The 22,350-nt window shown below is 41.8% G+C and overlaps 2 protein-coding genes across 2 annotated transcripts in view; one reads left to right on the top strand and one right to left on the bottom strand.

Annotated features, from left to right (window-relative positions):
* The window catches only part of LOC307209943 (uncharacterized protein), a 501,253-nt gene that overhangs the window by 254,504 nt on the left and 224,399 nt on the right, over positions 1-22,350 (top strand). The gene's annotated exons all lie outside the window — the stretch shown is intronic.
* Positions 1-22,350, bottom strand: part of LOC307210116 (E3 ubiquitin-protein ligase RNF213-like) — a 91,238-nt gene that overhangs the window by 21,492 nt on the left and 47,396 nt on the right. The window contains exons 29-46 of the mRNA XM_079965738.1: positions 16,167-19,763; positions 14,822-14,958; positions 14,167-14,262; positions 13,737-13,855; positions 12,745-12,873; positions 12,540-12,619; positions 10,433-10,580; positions 9,520-9,655; positions 7,706-7,897; positions 6,566-6,705; positions 5,347-5,501; positions 4,424-4,642; positions 3,308-3,489; positions 2,571-2,691; positions 1,772-1,872; positions 761-943; positions 422-579; positions 231-333 (exon numbers count right to left, since the gene is read on the bottom strand). Of these exons, the coding sequence (XP_079821864.1) occupies positions 231-333; positions 422-579; positions 761-943; positions 1,772-1,872; positions 2,571-2,691; positions 3,308-3,489; positions 4,424-4,642; positions 5,347-5,501; positions 6,566-6,705; positions 7,706-7,897; positions 9,520-9,655; positions 10,433-10,580; positions 12,540-12,619; positions 12,745-12,873; positions 13,737-13,855; positions 14,167-14,262; positions 14,822-14,958; positions 16,167-19,763 (5,996 nt within the window). The remainder of the gene's footprint in view (positions 1-230; positions 334-421; positions 580-760; positions 944-1,771; positions 1,873-2,570; positions 2,692-3,307; positions 3,490-4,423; positions 4,643-5,346; positions 5,502-6,565; positions 6,706-7,705; positions 7,898-9,519; positions 9,656-10,432; positions 10,581-12,539; positions 12,620-12,744; positions 12,874-13,736; positions 13,856-14,166; positions 14,263-14,821; positions 14,959-16,166; positions 19,764-22,350) is intronic.

The following is a 22,350-nucleotide window of genomic DNA, read 5'->3' on the forward strand; positions in this document are numbered from 1 at the left end:
ATAGAAACAGAGAAAACTCTCCTTATTCAAAATGAAAGATTTCCACTGTCAGAAGTATGCATTTCAGTTGTACAACAGAGCCGAGGTAAGAGCCAGCAAGAGTTTCTGAAAAGCAATAGCTGAAGCCAGGAAAGAACCACAAGGACTTCAATTTAACGAAAACATGCATCAGTGGGATAAACGCTGAAGAAGAAGCAGGGTAGTTGAAAGTCCCAATTGAAAGTCCTTACCTGTATTTTAGAAGCAACTTTAGCACGACAGAACGAATTACAGGAGTTTTATCTACCACATCGTTAAAAGGGGACAGAGATTTTGTATGCACCCTGGGGTTTCCTAAAGAAGTAATAAAACACTGCATAAAGACATGGGAAAGTCTATTTATTCAAGACAAGACAGCTGATAAAAGATCTTGTGCACGTACCTCTCAAAGGCTTTGTATGGAAAAACAGGAAATTCAGTAGCATCTGGATCACAGCTTTTTCTGGGGGTTCATTGTCTTTGAAGCACATAGTAGAAACCAGGTCTATGAAAAAACTGTTGCAAAACTTACGGAACTGGGTGTTTTTTTCTATGCAAATACTGTGAAGAAAATGCACAAGCCATTACATATCTGGTCAACTCCGCATCTTGCACCACAAAACACACGTGTAAATGCTAAGATGTGCATAGCTAGTGGGTTATATTAAGTCCTCAGAAATTAAGGCCAGTGTCTCTAAATCATTACCAGTATTATAGATTGTTAATCAGAAGAAGGCATTACCTGAGCTCCTTGGATACTTCAATAGAATATTTTTCTGGTAGTTCAACCAGGCAAAGCGGACAGGACATCTGTCCTGCCACCAGCCACTGTTTGATACAACTGTGGCAATATACGTGATCACAAGGTAGGTTCACTGGGTCCTTGGGATCTCCCATACATATTGGACACGGTCTTAAGCCATACCTGTGAATTCAAGAGCCACAGTTAATGTGATCATATATTTAATTGTAGAGCCCATTGCTGAAGTCAGGGATGCTCAAACTTTATACCCTTCCCCTTTCAGGGTCCATTTGAGAGAACTGAAAATTACTGAGCCCTGCCTGCCCCCACAATCACAAAATGCTAGCGTAGGGGCTGCAAGTCATAAAAAGGTGAAATTTGGTGTAATCACGTGTCAATTGCTGACAAAATTTTCTGCCAACACAGTGAAACCTTGGTTTTCGAACAGCTTAGTTGCCGAACTTTTCGGCCTCAAATGTCGAAAACCCAGAAGTGAGTGTTCCGGTTTTTGAATGATTTTCGGAAGCCGAATGTCCGTCACGGCTTCCAATTGAGTGCAAGAAGTTCCTACAGCCAGTTGAAAGTCGCACCTTGGTTGTCAAACAGTTCCAGGAGTCAAACGGACTCCCAGAACAGATTAAGTTTGACAACCAAGGTACCACTGTATCTAACTCCTCTTTGGAAATCACTAGACTCTTCATCACCGTAATTTTTTTCTTGCAGGGAGTTCCATAGTTTAGTTTTAATCAATAAGTATAGACATTGGTTCTGGAGGTGTTATGAGTCAGTCATCCCATTTTAGGCAAAATCTGCTCACCCAGAGATGCCAAACAAATAAGGCCTTTAATTTAATTTTCCCCCTCTCAAACTCCCACAGCTCTCAAAAGATTTCAGTTCACCTCATGTCATTTTTTTTATCTTTCTCCTTTCACATTTAACTTATATCCCACTGCTTCCCCACAAACTGCCTTTCCCCCAGCCCTCCTCACACACTCATCCCAAAAGCTTTACTTGCAAAATGCTGAACTGATTTCATCCTTGCAGTCGCACAGCACTTTCATCACTGCAGTGAATGTGTTAAGAGTCTTGATGTCAGAATTCCACTGGAAACACTGAAAAGAATAAAAACAATGTGAATGGGAAGAGACCCTCAAATGTAGGCAAACAATGCAGTAACCACAGGAGTCTGCACATTTATCGCTATGGTAACTGCAATAGCAGGACATGCATTTGTTCTAAGTGGGTTTAACAAGCTAGCCAAATAAGCTACTCCAACTGACTTTATTGCATTATTTTTACTACAGCAATGATACATGTCTTTGCAGAAGGGCCAAGTTCAATAAGACTTAAGATGTGGACACACTATACCTTTAAAGAGGTTTTGAAACACACTTCCCCTAAAAGAATTCTGGACACTGCAGTCTACCACTCACAGGGTTACAGTTCCCATAAACCTTTAACAAACCACAGTACCTAGAATTCTTTGATGGAAAGAATGCATTTCTACTGTGCTTTACAAGTATTATGTGTACACAACCCCTCCCCAGCTATAGAATGTCCTCCCGTGAGGCCTGCCTAGCATCGACATTTAACAGATTAAAACCTATCTCTTTTTTAGGCATTTGAGGCACTATGCTTATTGCGGTTTCTGTCTTACAAATTGGAAGTGCCATTCTACCTATGAACAGAAAAGAAAGTTCTGAGTGCTGAAATAAAACTGGTACATATTTAACTTGCTTATGGCCAGCCAAATAAGCAAAGGGTGTTTCTTAAAGTGATGTTTCCCTCCAAATGCAAAAAGGGTCCTTGCCTTTCCAAGCCTTATGGTGTATTGCTTTATCAGATCCACCATCTCTGGGATCGCCTTTTCTGCTCCAAGCAGCACGTGTTCCACAAAGAGAGAGACTGAGAAAACCCGATTCCATCGGCTCCTGTTTCAAAGAGAAATGTGAGTTATGGCATATATATGGGGGGGGGGGGGCGGGGGACAAGAAAGTAGGAAGAAAGTACCAGATGACTGGGTTGAGGGATGACTCCTGCTGTATAAGAAGGGATCATGATTGCCTTTTGCAGAGCATGTCATAAAATTCAGTGGCACTGAAGACTTGATTTGGAAAAGACTAGCAACCCACTAGTAAAATGTAACTAAGGAGAGGGCCAGTACTCAAGTGAGTGCAGCAGCACAGATGCACAGCCTCTCCATTTACTATTCTTTTACTTAACAGTTACATCTGTTCCACTGAGCTTCAATTCGGAGGCTCACAGAGCCACTTGACTACTGTAATTTTTTTCATTCCATATTCCTTTGTAGATTTCATAATAGCATTTTACTTTTACTATTTATTGCATTTATATCCCACCTTTTTCTCCAAGCAGCTCAAGGTGGCCGTGATCTCCGCAACAATCCTGTGAATGGGTGACTACCACAACAGTTCAAAAATGAAATGGGTGAAACAACAATGTAACCAAGTGACAATGTCATATTCAATTAATCTCAAGGAAAACATTACTATACTTTTAAATTCATATTTTGCCTCTCAGACCTACCTGACTTCCTGGAGCAGCTGGTCACATTGGCTCTCATTGCTTTGAAAGTAGTTTGCTGTACACACAAGTTCAATTGGCATTTGAAGCTTCTTCACCTGCTGGAGCCATGTTTGAGATTTGCAGTTCAGCAGTTTTTCTTCCAACATCTCAGTACAAGCAATTGCGGCAAGCACATCCAAAACCTAAGCAATCAGGCATGAACAGGGCTTTAATACAGACATGGATAGTAAAGAAAAATACATTCGCTTCAGACACTAGTAAGGCTGTATGCCCCCTTAACTAAGCAAGTTACAGAAAATAAATATCCCTCTCCCTTGAGTAAGCTGGCATCAGAACTTGAGAAGAACTATGACGATACCAGTTTCATAAACACGTAATGACACTTCTGTAGTGTGCATAGTTGGTTTCATTTCTGTTTATCCCATCTATTTCTTTTAAAACAAATGTCCTGCTTTACCCTCTATTCTAAATAGGGCACATTCCATCACCCAACCTTTAACACCTGTATTTTCTTCCTTCCATAGAATTTTACACTTACTATTCAATTTCACCTTATTGCTCTCAGTCCAGCAATTTTCACCGTAATTCTGCCTTGGGAGTATTTGCATAATCCCCCATGCATAATCTCTAATCTTATCTTCCACAGACATCTCAGGAGAGTTGTGGAATATGCTCACTGTACACATGTCCACAACAGATTGATTGCACTGCTGTTTGGCACTGCAATTATGTAGAAATCATTTGGTTCACAAGCTCATAGAAGATCTTTGTGTTCTCACAGTAGGGCAGATACACTGTTAGGACAGAGGTGCTCAATGGGATGCCCTCCAGATGTTGTTGGGACTGCAACTCCCATCATCCCTGCGAGAGGCAATGCTGGTTGAGGCTAATTTGAGTCGGAGCCCAACAAAAGCTGGAGGGCAGCTTTGTTGATTAGCTTTGTTATAAGGAGTATAGCAGAAACGGACGTGTTAAAGCCTTGTGTGATGTTTAGTATCTCTCCTTAAAGGCAGTATAGTTTCTCCTAATACTTTAGAAAAGCAACGGAAGAATACCATGTACATCAGAGGCTGTGTTTTTTTCTAAAATGTTACAGCTAGCAAATATCACTCCTACCATTTGGCGATGCAAGAGGCTGCCTCCTTTCTCAATATGTTCAGTGAGAGCATTGAGCACCTCAGGGTTCACAGCAAGAATCCTGGAAAGGTTTTGCAGACGACTACTAAACTGATGGTAGCCAAGATGGATCCAGGAGATGGGCAGCACCTCCTCCTCCACACTGGGCGAGGATGCCTTCATTTCCTCTATGCATGATAAGAGAGCTGTCTGCAGCAACTGGAAATTGAACAACAAGTCTTTATACATAAGTGAATTCTTATAGTAATCACATATCCGTTTGAAATAATCTAATTTCTTCAAAGTTGCTTTTGTGTTTTTTTCTTAATAACCAAATGGTTATTAGATAAATGTGCTAACAATCTCAGTGTTACAAGGGTTATAATCTCTTATTTAGGTTAGGTTTTTGTTTTAAAAATAGCTTGGTACTTACAGGGAAACCTTGTTGGTAGGTAATTCTGGTGGTTAATGCTTCCAGTATCTTGACAAAGCAGACTTATATTTATGAAAGACAACTACAGTGGTACCTCGCAAGACGAAATTAATTCGTTCTGCGAGTTTTTTCGTCTTGCGAAAAGCTTCAAAAATCACCAAAAACCTCAAAAAAGGCTACCACACCGCGTGCTATGAGTTGCTCCTCAAAGTCGTCGCAACTGCACCCCCTGAATGCATGGTTTCAAGAAAAAGGAAACAAACTTGTAAGACGTTTTCATCTTGCGAAGCAAGCCCATAGGGAAATCCGTCTTGCAAAGCAACTTAAAAAACGAAAAACTCGTTTTCGTCTTACGAGGCATTCGTCTTGCGAGGTACCACTGTACCAGCAATACCATTTCTTGAAGATGCTACAGCACACAAATTGTGAACGTAGTAACTGACACATGCTTTCTTCCAAGCAGCTCAACATCCCTTACTGGTATACTCACATTTAGCTCCTTCGGAGAGGCCACATGCATTATCAGACGGATATAGTCTCTGATAAAACAGTGGAAAATAATGTTTCTTTCTTCAGCAGAGAGACCAGCAATATGCTGCCCCAGTGGTGTCTTCTGAAAGAGTCCTACAAACTTCTCCGCATGGCCTGCAGGTCAGGAGTACAATGGGAGGAAACTAGATTAGATGGGAATTTTAAATGCCATAGTATCTCTTTATGCCAATAGACATGAATCTTCTTGATTTGCCAGTCATTTTAAAGGTTGTTTTGTATTGCTTTTTGATGGCATTTTGTTTTTATATTGTTTAAAATGTCCTGATATTTTATGATAGGGCAGTATATAAATGCTTCCATAAATAAATATCTCCCAGAAATACCATGCAGCAGTGGCAATGGCCCTATTTCAAAAGTTAAAAGTATGATGACCCTTTACTTTGTAAGCCTCATAACCCAAAACATTGAAAGCTGTTTGTCATTTATGAAGAAGTCTCTCACCAGGCCCCCCCTTTTTTGGTAACTACTGAGAAATGGAAAATTTGACATTGCACCAGAAATGTGGCCCAAATCACTCCTTTAGTCCCAAAGCAATGCTCTTAGCAGCTAGCAAGTCTAGGATTGTCATGTCCTGGACATAAATCCAGGACATTCTTGGATATGCAGTAAATTTTCAGCAGGAACATTTGTCTGTATACTTTAGGATATGCCTATAAAAGCAATTATAAACAGAAAATGCTCAGGGACTAAAAACTTGCATAAGCAGAACCAAAAGCCACTGAAAGATCAAATAAGAATATAGGGTTGCACTCCCCTGTCCTCCTTCTGATAAAGGTCATCAATTAGGATGACCAAGACCAAATCAAGTCACATAATCAGGCCTGAATGCAGATTGAAATGGGTCAAGATCATGTTTCATCCAAGAGCACTTGCAATTGTTGTGCCACCGCCCTCTCAATCACCTTCTCTACAAAGGGAGAATTTGTGAACAGGATTCCAATGGGGAAAACAGAGCCCGGGGGGAATTTCAGAAAAACAGAAAAATGTTCGTTTGGGGGTTTCTTTTGGCAAACAAAACCATAGAGGACAGCAGCTGAACACCAGAACAAACATCAAAAAGGGATGGTGCCTCATTATTGCCTTCAGATCCATTTGACATATTTATCTAAATGTTCCTATGAGTGACACCAGTTTCAATGTCATCCCTGCATTCTCACCTTCATCACCAATGACATATGGGGCTTGAACCCAAAGGTCTTCCAAAAAATCCTTTATCCTCCAGCTGAAGGGTATTTCATTGCCAGCATCTGTAAATACCTGAAAGTAATTCTCCACCAGAATTGTCTTGGATTGGGAGCTGGGCAAGAAACATGCAAAATCAATCAGAAAGTTGGTAAAATTCCGTTACCAAGCCGGGAAACTTACTTTTACTTTTCTTTAATCTATTAATCATTACTATTAAAAAAACACGAAAAATAGATCATAAGGCCAGCCTTTAATCAAGGTGCATGTAAAATGCAATCTGTTTATATAGAAAAAGAAACAATGAATGCAGAATGAATGGATTACAGGATATAATTAGTATGAGGGCTGCCTCAATAACTTATTCCATAAGGATGGATGGATGAATGAATGAATGAATGTAGTGGATGCATTTCAGAGACACTATAATTAACACATGGAATAAAAGGATACCATACTACAGGTCTGGGGAACTCTCTATTGGTCCCACAGGATAGCAATTCACAACCCCTACACACACACACACACACACACACACACACACACACATCCTGACTAGCCTGGTATTATACTAAGGACCTGTATGGGAGCAGCTGGGTAAGATCAGGTCCACCCAGCTCACTCACCCAAGTCTCATGGGAGAGAAGATCATTTACTGCCTAGATTTCAAGATAGACTATTACTTTTTTCATGGCCAGGGTTTTGGATTTAGACCCCAGGGTAGAATAGCGGAAAAACCCCAACAAGTTTAGGAGCAAAGAGGATTAAATTTTTCAAAGGGTGGAGGAAAAAAGGAGGACTTCTGCTAGGACAGACAAGAAGACAAAATGGGAGAAGCTCCTGGAAGTGGAGGAGACAGTATTCCAATTTGCAGCAAGGTTCTCCTGTCTAGGCTAGAAGTATGTGATATAACCTAGGTATTAAAGAGTTCTGCTGTAAGCCAAACCTACTGAGAAATGGGAAGCCAAACTGTCATGGCCTTCTAATGGCATACATAGTTGCCAAACAGCTTTCAAAATATTCCTTCACATGTGAGTCCAAATCACATTCACCATTCACATTTAACAACAAATCAATTCACCAGCAATCATTGCTACCTTGGTTGTGCCACTTACCTTTTCTCACTCATAATGTAAGGGATGTTCAGAAGATTGAGATCATTGAAGATGAACATCCACAGAGCTTTCACACAACTTTCTGTTTCTGGTCTAACCAGCAGGTCCAAGTTGCCGTCTCTGTCTAGGATAGACACCATATAGGCCAGAAATGGTATAACTGCACTCTGCACCCGCTTCCACAAGGTGTGCCTGCAAGTTTCAAGAGAGATAAAGGAGGGGGGGGGGGAAAGAATACCCAATATTAAGAAATTAAGCTCAGACACAACCATACACGCTTTCAGGAGCATTCTGAAAAGACTGAAAATCTCAAGGGAGAATGTTATAAAGAAAAAGCAAGCCTTTTTTTGACTTGCATATATACATCTTTCTTCTTTTGAAAGCACCTTTCCAACTGTGAACCATGGTTTTGAAGCAAAGTTTATACTATTTACATAAGGAATGTTACCACCTGAAGAAGAGGCAGAAACTTTGAAAGACAGCCAAACATTATTGGCCCACAGAGCTATTACTGCAGAATACAACATCACCCAGCTTTATTAAGAGTTTTGGTTCCCATCTTGCACCAGCTACACATGTAAATGCTCTGAACTCCAAACAGCCAGGATATTTAACTAGCTGTAATACTGCAGTTGACTGCAGAAAACAAAAACAAAACATGGGAGACTTTCAGACCCTCCACCTGCTGGGAATAAAGCAACAATGCTTTGCAGCAAGTTACCTGAACCATTGTGGTAATGGTGAGGGAAATAGACAAAATGACAATTTATTCTTCCCCTGCTCATTCTTTTTTAGTAACCACTTGTTGGTGAAACAGATTACTTCATTTGAGACTTTTATTTCCTTCTTGTTTTTTCTCCGAATTACATTTGCTCAAAACAGATTCAGGACTCGCCCACATTTCCACTTGTTCTGTGCTTTCTTAGGCATGGGACCCTAAGACTGTCTTTAAGAATTCGTGGAAAACCTGATTGCTGTTTGTTCCAATTCAGTGCTAAACCACAGGTTTTCCTGGAGGAAAGAGGTAAGGAATAGGGAGATGTGGATAAGCCCTGTGTGAGTTAGCATGTGCTAGTGACACTACTTTTGGCCACATGCAAAGCCTGTACATGGGGATGTGGGTGGCGCTGTGGGCTAAACCACAGAGCCTAGAGCTTGCCAATCAGAAGGTCGGCGGTTCGAATCCCTGCAATGGGGTGAGCTCCTGTTGCTTGGTCTCTGCTCCTGCCAACCTAGCAGTTCGAAAGCACGTCAAAGTGCAAGTAGATAAATAGGTACCACTCCGGCGGGAAGGTAAACGGCGTTTCCGTGTGCTGCTCTGATTCGCCAGAAGCGGTTTAGTCATGCTGGCCACATGACCCGGAAGCTGTATGCCAGCTCCCTCGGCCAATAAAGCGAGATGAGCGTGCAACCCCAGAGTCGTTTGTGACTGGACCTAATGGTCAGGGGTCCCTTTACCTTTAAAGCCTGTACTCGGAATGACTTTGTCATGACTAATAAACCTTGTTTTAGTTCTCCTTTCAACCAGCTGTTTTACTAGATTATTTCACTCTGCATACCACTGCAATATATTTACCAAACTCTTAACACCACCCTGATTCTGCAGCTCTTAAACCCATCTGAAAAGTTGTTCCCAAAGCTCAAGGGGACCCTCTGGAGAAGTATCAAATGTAGCTTGTGGGGCCACAGCTGGAAGAATAAATTTATAATTCCTCTGAGTGCATGGAACCATCTTAAAGAGAAGTGTACGCTTTAGATACTGGTCTATGTTTTTAGATTGCTGAAATACGACTAGTTTAAGCTACTGTGCATACCTGAAAGTTCCTGCTTCTTGGAGGGCATTGAGGTTCGATGCCTCTCGAAGTACCCACTCTTTCATGATGTAAGAGTTCTCCTCTTGCTTTCTCAAAAGGGTTAAGAGGCGATTCTTTGTTATCTTCAGGAAGGAAGCTGAAAAATAGCAGAAAGTGTGCTAACCGGTATTCTTTAAGGCTAGATTTCAAGTGTTGAAGACAAAACAAAAGGTATCTATTTCTATTGGACCGATAGCTAATTTAGTCCGATTTTATCATCAACACCAGTTAAGGTTTCACAATCTTCTGCAGTGCTTGACTGTCAACTATGAAATTACAAATATACAGGGTGAGTCCTTTAAAAGAGGCCCTGTGGATACAGAGTACACATATTCCACCGGGCCTCTTTTAACGGACTCACCCTGTATTATCTATATAAAATTGTTGCAAGACGTCATCTGGGGATGAGTGGAGAGTTTCGAGTATGGTGAATCTACAGAATGCTCAGCATGAAGTAGGAGAGGTTGCAAATGTGCTGCACTGGTGTTTAGAAACTAGACTAGGTGACAGTAAACTACAGCTGTTATCTTGGCAAGATGGAAGCAAACTGATATGATTTTGCCTTATTGCCATATCTTGTGGTGGCAAGCAAATTCCACAAGTTAACTATACATGGACTGAAGTACTAATTATTTTTATTTTTATCTCCAAACATTCAGCTTCATTGGATGGCCCCAGGTCCTAGTATTACGACATAGCGAGAAACTTCTATCTTTTTCTCTCTCTACACTGCACATAATTCTGTGCTTGATAGCACATGAGAACCCTGTTACCTCATGCTCTGTGGAAAAAGATTGTGTGAACATATTCTGGGAGGGGCTTGCACCAGAAAGCCTTCCACTTTACAAAACTAAATGCTCCTAGTCATTCATACCTTTCAAATCACTTTCCTCAGAAAGAAGGCTAAGGAGAATTTCAATTCTCCTGGTGCTGCGGCTGGAACTCTCATTTGGGTCTCTTAGCATCCCCACAGCACTTTGCACGCAGCTCCTCAGAAGAACAGTGGTGTCCAAGATTTTGGGCTTTCCAGGAGTAGAGAAAGAGAACCTATTAATATTGTGAAGCAACACAGACTAAGCTGGTGCACATTTCTTCTCTGAAAAGGGGAACTGATGTAAGCAAGAGCTTTCTGCCTGTGATGACTTCTCTTGCTTGCTGGCCAGTACAGGAGACAAAGATACAAGATCTCCCCTGCAGCCAGCAATCAGCATATTTATCTGCCTGGAGAAGAGCAGTCATAAAAGCAAGGAAAAGGGATAGCACAGCAAGGTCCTATTGACAAAAACCAATAAGTACTTGTTTTGTTATGGTGGAGTAGTGAGAAGAACCCACTTCCTGCATTGGAGATCTACTCCACTTGCGATAATTGGTGTCCTTGATCTCTTTGGAGTGTTTAAGACAAGACCCAGCATGGGATCTATGTTTTATCAGTCCAATAATAGGCTTAGTGCTGGGAGCAGAGGGGAGAGCAAGAATTGAGTACAGAAGCATGGAGACACTAAAAAGGAGCTCCTGCAATGTTCTGGTAAACAGATATAGATAGGTAGCCGTGTTGGTCTGCTATAGTCAAAACAAAATAAAAAAATTCCTTCCAGTAGCAACTTAAAGACCAACTAAGTTAGTTCTAGGTATGAGCTTTCGTGTGCATGCACACTTCTTCAGATACCAAAGTATCTGAAGAAGTGTGCATGCACACGAAAGCTCATACCTAGAACTAACTTAGTTGGTCTTTAAGGTGCTACTGGAAGGAATTTTTTTATCTGGTAAACAGATGATAGTGAGGCTAACAAAATGACGGCCACCAGGAAAATGCTGGGCTTACTCTCAGTGCTAACAAGGGACATCTGCAGACTTTGTGATTATTTATTCATTAAATTTCTATACTGCCCTTCATCCGAGGATCACAGGGCTGTTTACAACACATAACATAGTAGCAAACAAAAACAATAACCTGCCCCCACCCAAACACAGACAATTTAAAAGGCCATAAATTAGCTAATAAGCCAAAGGCCTAGGAGAAGAGGAATGTTTTTGCCCAGTACCTAAATATACTGTATGTAACAAAGGTGCCAGGCAAGCCTCCCTGGGGAGAGAATTCCACAAACGGGGAGCCACTGCAGAAAAGGCCTGCTCTCATGTTGCTACCCTCCAGACCTCTCATGGAGGAGACACACAAAGAAGGACCCCAGAGGATGATCACAAGGTTTGTTAGTTCTTAGGGAGAGAAGAGGCCCTTGAGGCGATACCATTCACCACTGTCTTTGAGAGGCTCAGTAGAAGCCCAGAGGTGGAAGCTGGCTGAAATGGGCCCTAACTAATTGTTTAGTGTCTAGAGTTTGGAGGTAGCCAACCTGTTCCTCTGTGATGAGGAAGACTTTCCCTTAGGGATCAATTGGAATGGTAGGCCAGAGCGATCCCTGTGCTCAGAGGAACACATGTTCTGGAGAGACTGGCTTTTGGAGGCTTCATGGCAGCAGCAGCAGCAGCAGCCAGAATTCCCACCCCTTAAGTTTTCACCACTCTAACATGGGTAGTCATTTTTACTACAGATCTGCCTGTTTGTTCAGGAAAGCCACAGAAACAATGTACAGGCGAGAGAGCAGAAATGGACAATAAGGGGAGCAAGAAAAAAGGCAAAGAAGGCTGGGGGGTGGGGGCAGAAAACATGCAAAGATAGCAGAGCAGACGGGAGAAGGGCTGAAGCCCAGGAAAACAGGGAAAGGAACCCAACCTCTGGTATGAGGAAGCATAATCCATGCTTATTAGATGTTTCCTCACTACACCTGAGAAAATTTGGGGATATGCAGACTCCCATACCATTTGGGGGGGGGGATGGAGGGGAAGCCATAACAGAGAACAAGTACAATAATACCTCTGGGATTTTGATTTGTCCTCAGCATGAATAAGGGGGGAGGGGAAGCACCCTCTCTTTTCAAATGTAGCCAAATAAAATAATTAAAGGGAGATACATTGAAACTTACAGCCAATCTTTCTGTTTTGGGTGCTGCTGATACTACATCCATCTCCTCATCTTGTTCTTCTTCCTTTGCCATAATCATGGCTGAAAATAATACAGAAGATTGCATAGGGTTGGAATTTGCTCACTGATAAAATTAAGGAAACCGGGAATGACTACAGGTTGTCAGAAGTTAATGCTACATTACTTATTGAAATTCTTACACTCACGTTTTTGTGCAGACTTTCCCGTGTCTTCATAAAACAGCTGGCTGAGGGTTATGTTCCTCAGGGAAGTTACATCAGAAACCATATCCTTGGATCTCCTTAGATCATCAATGTGCACAGACTGCCACATTCCTAGCAATAGACAGAAATACTTTCTGTGACTACTGCCGTGAAGTTATCATGGCTCAGCGCCTGAGGGCCCCAGTCCTGCCACTGACAGGCCTATAAGAACTGCTGCTGCAGCTACCACCTAGGAGGACTCCCCTGCTCAGAGCCTGAGGGCTCCAGTCCTGCCACTCACCACCTGGCCTAGGGCTCTATAAAGGGCTGCTGCTGCTGGGCAGAGAGGGCTCCATTTTGTTTTGTTTTTGTTTAAATTGCTGTTATTTTTTACCTATGTCATTTTAAACTGTGATATTAATGCTTTATTCTTAGTTTTAGATTTTGATTTATGTGGAAATTGTTTCCCATTTGGTTGTGTATTTTTTATGTGGTTTATTTTTTGTTTATGACTTTTTAAATTATGTAAATCTTGTTATGCTGTAAGCCACCTTGAGCATTGTTTTTTTAACTGTAGAAAGGTGGCATACAAATAAAAACTGATGATGATCTCAAGAAAAGAAAAATCCAGTGCAGGACAGATAGGGATGTGCCTAACTACCTAAAGGCTCAATAATACTGATTTCTTATTTATTAGACTTATATACCATCCTTCATCAAAAGGTATTCACAGTATGGGCATCCTTTAACCCCGTCTGCTCTCTTTGTATTGTTTTCAAAAGAAAGCAAAAGACAGCAAATATTGCATTTATTAGAGAAGTGTCCTGGCCACAAGATTCAATTTGGACCTCAATTTGATACTTCACAAAATAGCCCTATTTTCTTCTCTATTTGCGCTGATATCAGGTATTTATTCCGAGTTGCAACAGCATTCCAAACTCACTGAAAACCTCATATTTATTCTACATCCCATTGCACCAGTCGTGCAGTCCTACCTCCATGAAATCCCACATAGGAACTTCCTCCTTCAATGCGAGATAGCTTAGTGATGAAGAGCACAAACACTGAGGCTTCACACAGATCTATTTTGTTAATTTCATTAACAGCTGAGTATCTGTAAGGGAAAGGAAACACTTGTCGGCAATTTCAAGCGGCAGTACAGAGGACACTACTGCCTAATCACATCTCATTATAGCAACACTTACAAGGCTTACTTCTCCACCCCATCCTAACACCAAGTTTTAAATGTCCACTATATTCATATAGCTTCACACAAAAGCTTGTCTTCCCTCACACTTTCCCCAAGTGTTTTATTAGACCTTGAAAAGGGTAGACCTTGAAAAAGATTGTGGTAACTGTTAGCCATGAGTTCAATGCTGCTCTAATAAAGAAGCTGGAAAATACAACACATGCTATGCAACATACTTGGCTGAGGCAACAATCTGGGCACTGAGAGATCCGTTTTCAAAGTCAGTCTGAATAATCAGTATTTTAGTTCCAGGCGCAACAGAAAGAGAATTCCTGGGAGAAAACAACAGATGTCACAAGAATGGTTAAAAGGGTATTGTATTTCAGGCACAGAGTGGATCACCACACACAACAGTACAGAACCCAGACTTCCAATATCTGAAAGACCACCTCCTTCTCTATATACCATCTCAGGTCTGAGGTTGGCAGAGGGGGTCCTCTTGGTAGGTTTGGGGTGGTGGTGGTAGCCTGGGAAAGGCTGCCCCTAAGCTATGAACTCCCTCCCCACAGATGTGTGTCTGGTACCTTCATTCTACAGCTTCCAGACAATGCTGAAGACCCAACTCTTGTATATTTTTAGGTCCCACTTTTTATGACTATATGTTGTTTTTAATGTTGTCACACACCACGGCACCTTAGGGTGAAGGGTGGGTGATAGATAAATAAATATCAACTTCCATCCACCCCAGCAATCTGAATCTATAACATAACCTTAAATGCTACCACAAGCCCATGCTTATTCTCTACCCATCTGTTTCACTCAAAAATTCTGTTACTGCCATCTTCAATGTGGTCTACAAACCAAGTGGACCGAGAAACGCAAGCCACTCACCGAATTTCTTTCAAAAAGGAATGTTCTGTGTCAAACTGTTGCAAGAAAAGAACTTTTGGAATGCCTACATTGTCCCATAGTTCTGTCTTCAAAGTCTCTGTGTCTGCCGCAGTCAGGAGTCTAGAGAAAGTTGTAACCTGAAACGGTAAAGAAAAATATGAGATTTCTCTGTCAGAGATTTACAAAGCCTTTTAAGATTTTTGCACAACTGCACACAGCAAACCCTTTTGAAACAAAATGAAGCAATATTGCATGGTAGTCTAATGTCCAATAAAATTAAGCTTAGCCCCACCAGCACCACATACACTAAGGAGGACCTTGAGTTGCTCTTAGGAACTGAGTGATGCTGACAGCAATCAAGAACCCAACATTTCTGTTAGAACAAATCCCAAAAACTTGGTTGTCAACTACTACAACCTATTTGACAACAAAAATTCTATTAGATCATGATGGGAATGAAAATAAAATTAAAAGGGAGGCAGAGAGGAAAAAAGAAATGCAACTCCTGTTTGAAGGAGAAGGTATAATCTGCTGAGTAGTATTTAGATGCCTTACTTTTTACCCTGACAAGCAGTCTAGACGTTGCTAATTTCTTGGACAGTCCTTCCACTGCCAAAGGAAGCACTAGGAAATCATTCCACCAACAAACATGGGCAAAATAAATCTTATTTGGATTCTCTAGATCTCTGGCCACATATGAGACACCAAGAATGCTGGCATCTGAGTTGCCAAAAAAGCAAAATTAATTGTATCACCTGCCACCTGTATCTGCTGCTTGAATTTTTAATTTCAAAATGTTTCTGGCACATGGAACACCCATGGCGAAGCGGATAGCAAGATATTCACTGTTTCATATTGAATAAGATCAGATAAAACAATACAACTTGGTTTGCTGTTATGAGAGGCATCTACAGTATACTTTAGATTTGCATTCTCTCCTCCCTTCTCATTCACACACAAGCCCAAGGCTTGCTGTAGCACATTCTCTTTACAAACCGTATATCGCCATTACACCTGAACTGGACCAGTAGCTACATTTTACCTTGCTGTAAATACTGCTTGATGGACAATTTAATGAAGGTACACCTGGCAATGGCTGCTTCACTTTTACCCATGAGGAATATATTGAACCTTTGTACAACCAGTAAAATATAGCTCAGACCAGACTTTTGACTTAACATTTTCTGACAATATAGAATAATGATCTCCAAGGTGAAGAGAAATATATTTTCTGATCCATATGCTCCCATGTGTAGTCTAGAATTATTAAAGTTCTGATGCCATCTCAGGAGAGCAAAATTCCTAATGTATTAAAAAAAGAACAAAGAAGTATTTCAGAACTCACCTCAATAAAGGTTGTGTGACCCCTAGACTCTGTCTCAAGACAAGCATGAAGGAACTCTGCAAGCGAAGTGTGATGTTGCTGCTGAAAGTATACCTTGGCCAAGTCATCTGCCAGAAAGGAACCCAGTCGTGAATCACCAAGGCGGACTACAGAATCGGGCGTTGCACAGTTTAACAGGACCAACTTGGCTTCTTCTTGTACTTTTCGCATCAGTTCCTGAGGGGAAGCATCCATTTTCAGCTTCTCAGTCACCTGCAAGACAACTGAGGCACAGGTGTCAGGATGGTAGCCAACAAAGACATCAGAAGGTGTATATTTCTGCTGGCCCATAAAGTATTTTTCAGTTTCAGCTGCTGTGAAGCTGCCCACCCATTTCTTCAATTCTTCCACAGTGTCTCTTTGCCTCTTGTCCAACACGGTATTGATGTCTAGGTAGTGCTTTTCAAGCCTGTTGATCAACGGGATGGGGAAATGTTTGTAGACCACCTCTTTCTCCTCAATGACAATCAAACGGAACTTAGGGTGCACTCTGCATTTCACTCGATGGGTCCCCAAGCCCAAGTCAACATACTTTTGACCAGCAAGTTGAACGTAATACTGGTTGAGGGCATCGTAGAGGCTTTCATACAGATTCTGCAGGTTGAGAAGAATGACCATCTGCCCTGTCTCCATACAGATCTTCACTCGGTTGATGTTTCTGCAGATCTGGGTGTATTCCTGGTCTTTGGGAAAACTGGAACCAAAAATAATTTCTGGCTGCTGTGTACCTTTGAAAAAAGCCTGCTGCAGGATCTGGAGGGCTGCATAATTTTCCGTCAACACCAGCAGGTAACGGCATTCACCATCCTCATAGTCACTGTAAATGTTCTGCTGAACTAGATCAATTGTACCAATGTCCTCACGGATGACATCTCCTTTTTCTGAGAACCTAGACATAAAAATGTTCAAGGCCTCAACACCTTCTTTGCCACTGAAATTACGGAGAACTATCTCTGCTAGTTCATGGGGAGCTGGCTCTCTTTTCAGTTTTTTGGTTAAAGCAAACACCATTTTTATGAGACTGTAATAATCACGCAACCCAAAGAACTCCTTGCCTTGGGTCTTGCAAATTTCCTCATAAGCACTTGCAAAGATGGGAAAGAAACGGTCAACTTTGTGCAGGACGGCGCGTTCTGAAGAGCAGATACCCTTTGCACTTTCTATGAGTTCCTTCTTGTTTGGTTCTCCACGGGATACAAAGATGCCTCGATTCATCTTAGCTGGATCCAGCGCCCAGTTAGAGATCCCAATGAAGCCAACTTTTTTATGAGGGAGTGGATCATCATCAACACAGCCATCTTCCAAGAGCGGGTGAAGGGTCTTCAGAGGCATTTTGGGGGAGTCTTCAGCCAAGCCAATTTCATCTAACACCACCACAGAGACATACTCCTTTAGGTTCTTTCCTTCTTGGAAGCGAGCACAATGCTTGAAAGTGTTGATGATTCCCTCAGGCGTAGAGTGTGGGCTGCACTGAAAGGACACCAAATGGATTTGCTTCAGTTCTTTATAAAGCTCAGTATATGCTGCTTGGCCTTGCATGGCATCAGCCACAATCGTTTTGGCAAGAGATTTGGAACTGCCAGGCTTGCCAATGAGAAACAAGGGGATTTTAAGTTCAATGCAGATAACCATCATAAAAACATTTTCCTTCAGTGCTAAGTTCTTGGCGATTGTTTCCCTCAGAGGTAGGTCACTCAAGAAGAGATCCTGAACTAAGCCAATTTCTTCAAGGATTCCCTTTTCATCATCATATGGCTCTGGAAGGATGGTGCTGATGACTCTGCGGTACTCCTTTTTCCTTTCCAGGGAAGCATGGTAGCAAACACCCACTGAAAGTACCAAGGACCAAAGGACTGGGTCTCGCTGGACAAAACCTTTAGCTGCCTTCCTCTCTGCAACTTGCTTCTCCAGATGTTTCATTAGTAGTTCACTGTGGCTGTGGAACCACTTGAAGACTTCCACACAGCGTTCCACATCCCTGAGGCTGATAAAGCAGCATTCATCATTCCTTTGCCTCATATACGTCTGAGACTCAAAAAGCACATCTGTTATTAACTGGAGCTCAACGTCAGACATTGGTATTGACCTAGTAAGTCTTTGCACAATCTGCTGTATATAGAGTTTTTCAGTAACGTTGTTCAACTGTCCAAAATCCCACACTAGAGGGATCATGCTAGGAGGGAGCGCATGGACACGGTATACCAGTTGCCTAAGAGGAATGGAGCCAAGCTTTTCCTTGGTCTCCTCTGCTTTGACACGGTAGCCTAAGCCAGCCGATTCCAAGCGCTGAATCATTTCCCCTGTATGCTTGCGATAAGGATTGCATGCAGCTATGATTTGCAAACCTGAGTTGTGGACCAAAGGCTGTCCTTCAACTGTGCGATCACACAAGACTTCCTTGATGCTGCTGACAGCTTCAGTGGTGTTGGCTTCATCAAAAAACAGGATGGTGTCAAACTCGTATTGTTGTTTATTGTCAATAGCAATGTCTTCTGCTTCCCTGACTTTGGCATAGATTGCATCTGCTGTGGTGCCTCCATGGACTTTGACAAGCTTCATGTTATCGGCATCAGCGCCGCTCCTACGTAGTTCACACAGGAATTTTATTAGCCTGGTTTTTCCACAGCCAGTTTCTCCCATGAGGACAACAGGAATACCACACCTGAATCGCATTTCAATGGCAAGGATCTTTAGCATATTGTCTGTTGTGAGCTCATACGTATCATCAGGATCAATTGGCCACTGTATTCCTAAAACCATGCAAAGTTTCTCAATTTTGTCATGTCTGGGCAGTGCATCAAAATTAATGTTGAATGGAACTCTCTGAAGGCACAACCCCTGGTATAGCTGAGCTGTCATTACATTTCTCTTGATGACACTCCCATTCAAGGGATTGATGGCATCAATACCACCATTAGCGCTGGGTTGGAGATGAAAGCCAATGAATGTCATAGATACAGAATCCGCATTGAAAAATATATATGGGTGGGGTTCTGACTCCCACTTCTTCCGAATACGAAATGGAGCAAGATCTTCTTCTGTGACTCCTTCCATGTCAAAAGACTGATTCCCGGGGCTTTCATCAGAAATGTTTAGAGATGGTGTAGCAAAATCCTTTGCCATTAAAATCATAAATGTGACCACGAAATTTTTGAAGCCATGTAAAGTGTCTTTGACAAAAGCAGCATTACAGAACACCGATGTTTCACAATTTCTCAGTTGAAGGTTCAAAAACCAAGCAAAGTTTCTCAGTTCTGACCAGGAAGGATCTATCACTCCACAATGGATCAGGAGCATCTGCAGGCACTCTGCTGGTGTCCCTTCAACAGAGCCTTCTTTATACTGGAATGTGTCAAGACAATCTCCTCTGCTAGATCTTCTCAAGTACTGGTAGGGTCTCTGAAAGGCTTCGCTACGGAACACTTCCTGATCTATACCTGGGTCTGAGCAATCATAGGACAGATTCTTCTGCATGTCCATTTCTAGGACTTCCTTGGGAGATCTGCAGGTTACTTTGGGGAACACATCCATGAAGTTGTACTTCAGTCCTGGAAAATACTTTTTTTAAGAGAGAGAGAGAGAGAGAGAGAGAGAGAGAGAGAGAGAGACAGAAGGGAAAGGTTATCCCAATATCACACATCTTGGTCACTCATACTATCTGTCTATCTATCTATTGGTTTTGATAATTTTTCCACAGCTTTTAAACTTTTAAACTGATGAGTTAATACTGCTTCTCATTCAATCTTTTTTCCTGGATAATTAAAAAAATATCAGTTATCTTAGCACACATACAATTTTAATATCAACATTCCACAAATACATGATTATGTTAGAAATCATTAAACTCATTAAAAATGGGAGCTTTGCAATAGGGTTTTTCAGTGGTGTACTAGCAAAGAACCATGTAAGTACCATGAACCTTGGTAAGTTGGATGTGGTCAAAAATGAGATGGCAAGAATAAATATTGACATCCTAGGCATCAGTAAACTAAAATGGATGGGAACGGGTGAATTCAGCTTGGATGACCATCATATCTACTACTGTGGGCAAGAATCTCGTAAAAGAAATGGAGTGGCCTTCATAGTCAACAAAAGAGTGGCGAAAGCTGTACTGGGATGCAATATCAAAAATGATAGAATGATCTCGATACAAATACAAGGCAGACCTTTTAACATCACAGTAATCCAGGTTTATGCACCAACTACTGGTGCTGAAGAAACTGAAATTGACCAATTCTATGAAGACTTACAACACCTTATAGAAATGACACCAAATAAGGATGTTCTTCTCATTATAGGGGATTGGAATGCTAAAGTAGGGAGTCAAGAGATAAAAGGAACAACTGGCAAGTTTGGCCTTGGTGTTCAAAACGACGCAGGGCAAAGGCTAATAGAGTTTCGTCAAGAGAACAAGCTGGTCATCACAAACACTCTTTTCCAACAACACAAGAGACGACTCTACACATGGACATCACCTGATGGGCAGCATCGAAATCAGATTGATTATATTCTCTGCAGCCAAAGATGGAGAAGCTCTATACAGTCAGCAAAAACAAGACCTGGAGCTGACTGTGGCTCAGATCATCAGCTTCTTATAGCAAAATTCAAGCTTAAACTGAAGAAAGTAGGAAAAACCACTGGGCCGGGTAAGATACAATCTAAATCAAGTCCCTTATGAATACACAGTGGAAGTGAGGAACAGGTTTAAGGATTTAGAGTTGATGGACAGAGTGCCTGTCCATTATACAGGAGGCAGCAACAAAAACCATCCCAATGAAAAGGAAATGCAAGAAAGCAAAGTGGCTGTCGAACGAGGCCTTACAAATAGCGGGGGAGAGAAGGCAAGCAAAATGCAAGGGAGATAGTGAAAGATACAGGAAATTGAATGCAGATTTCCAAAAAATAGCAAGGAGAGACAAGAAGGCCTTCTTAAATGAGCAATGCAAAGAAATAGAGGAAAACAATACAATGGGAAAAACCAGAGATCTGTTCAAGAAAATTGGAGATATGAAAGGAACATTTCGTACAGAGATTACATAATAAAGGACAAAAGTAGTAAGGACCTAACAGAAGCAGAAGACATCAAGAAGAGGTGGCAAGAATACACAGAGGAATTATACCAGAAAAATATGGCTGTCTCGTACACCCCAGGTAGTGTGGTTGCTGACCTTGAGCCAGACATCCTGGAGAGTGAAGTCAAATGGGCCTTAGAAAGCATTGCTAATAACAAGGCCAGTGGAAGTGATGATATTCCAGCTGAACTATTTAAAATTTTAAAAGATGATGCTGTTAAGGTGCTACACTCAATATGCCAGCAAATTTGGAGAACTCAGAAGTGGCCAGAGGATTAGAGAAGGTCAGTCTACATCCCAATCCCAAAGAAGGGCAATGCCAAAGAATGCTCCAACTACCGCACAATTGCACTCATTTCACACGCTAGCAAGGTTATGCTTAAAATTCTACAAGGCAGGCTTAAGCAGTATGTGGACTGAGAACTCCCAGAAGTGCAAGCTGGATTTCGAAGGGGCAGAGGAACCAGAGACCAAATTACAAACATGCGCTGGATTATGGAGAAAGCTAGAGAGTTCCAGAAAGACATCAACAGTGGTGCCTCGCAAGACGAAAAGAATCCGTTCCGCGATTCTCTTCGTCTAGTGGTTTTTTCGTCTTGCGAAGCAAGCCCATTGACAGCTTAGCGGATTAGCGCTATTAGCAGTCTAGCGGCTTTTAGCGATCAGCTGAGAGGCGGCTTATCAGTGGATCAGCTGTTAAGCGGCTTAGCGCTTAGGAAAAGGGCGAAAAAAGCGAAAAAAACCCGTGGGAACTCGCAAGATTTTTTTCGTCTTGCGAAGCAACCCCATAGAGAAATTCGTTTAGCGAAGCGCCTCCAAAACGGAAAACCCTTTCATCTAGCGGATTTTCCGTCTTCGAGGCGTTCATCTTTCGGGGCACCACTGTACTTCTGCTTCATTGACTATGCAAAAGCCTTTGACTGTGTCGACCACAGCAAACTATGGAAAGTTCTTAAAGAAATGGGAGTGCCTGATCACCTCATCTGTCTCCTGAGAAATCTCTATGTGGGACAAGAAGCTACAATTAGAACTGGATATGGAACAACTGATTGGTTCAAAATTGGGAAAGGAGT

This window comes from Podarcis cretensis (assembly GCF_951804945.1).
Source record: "Podarcis cretensis genome assembly, chromosome: 2".
Lineage (NCBI taxonomy): Eukaryota > Metazoa > Chordata > Lepidosauria > Squamata > Lacertidae > Podarcis > Podarcis cretensis.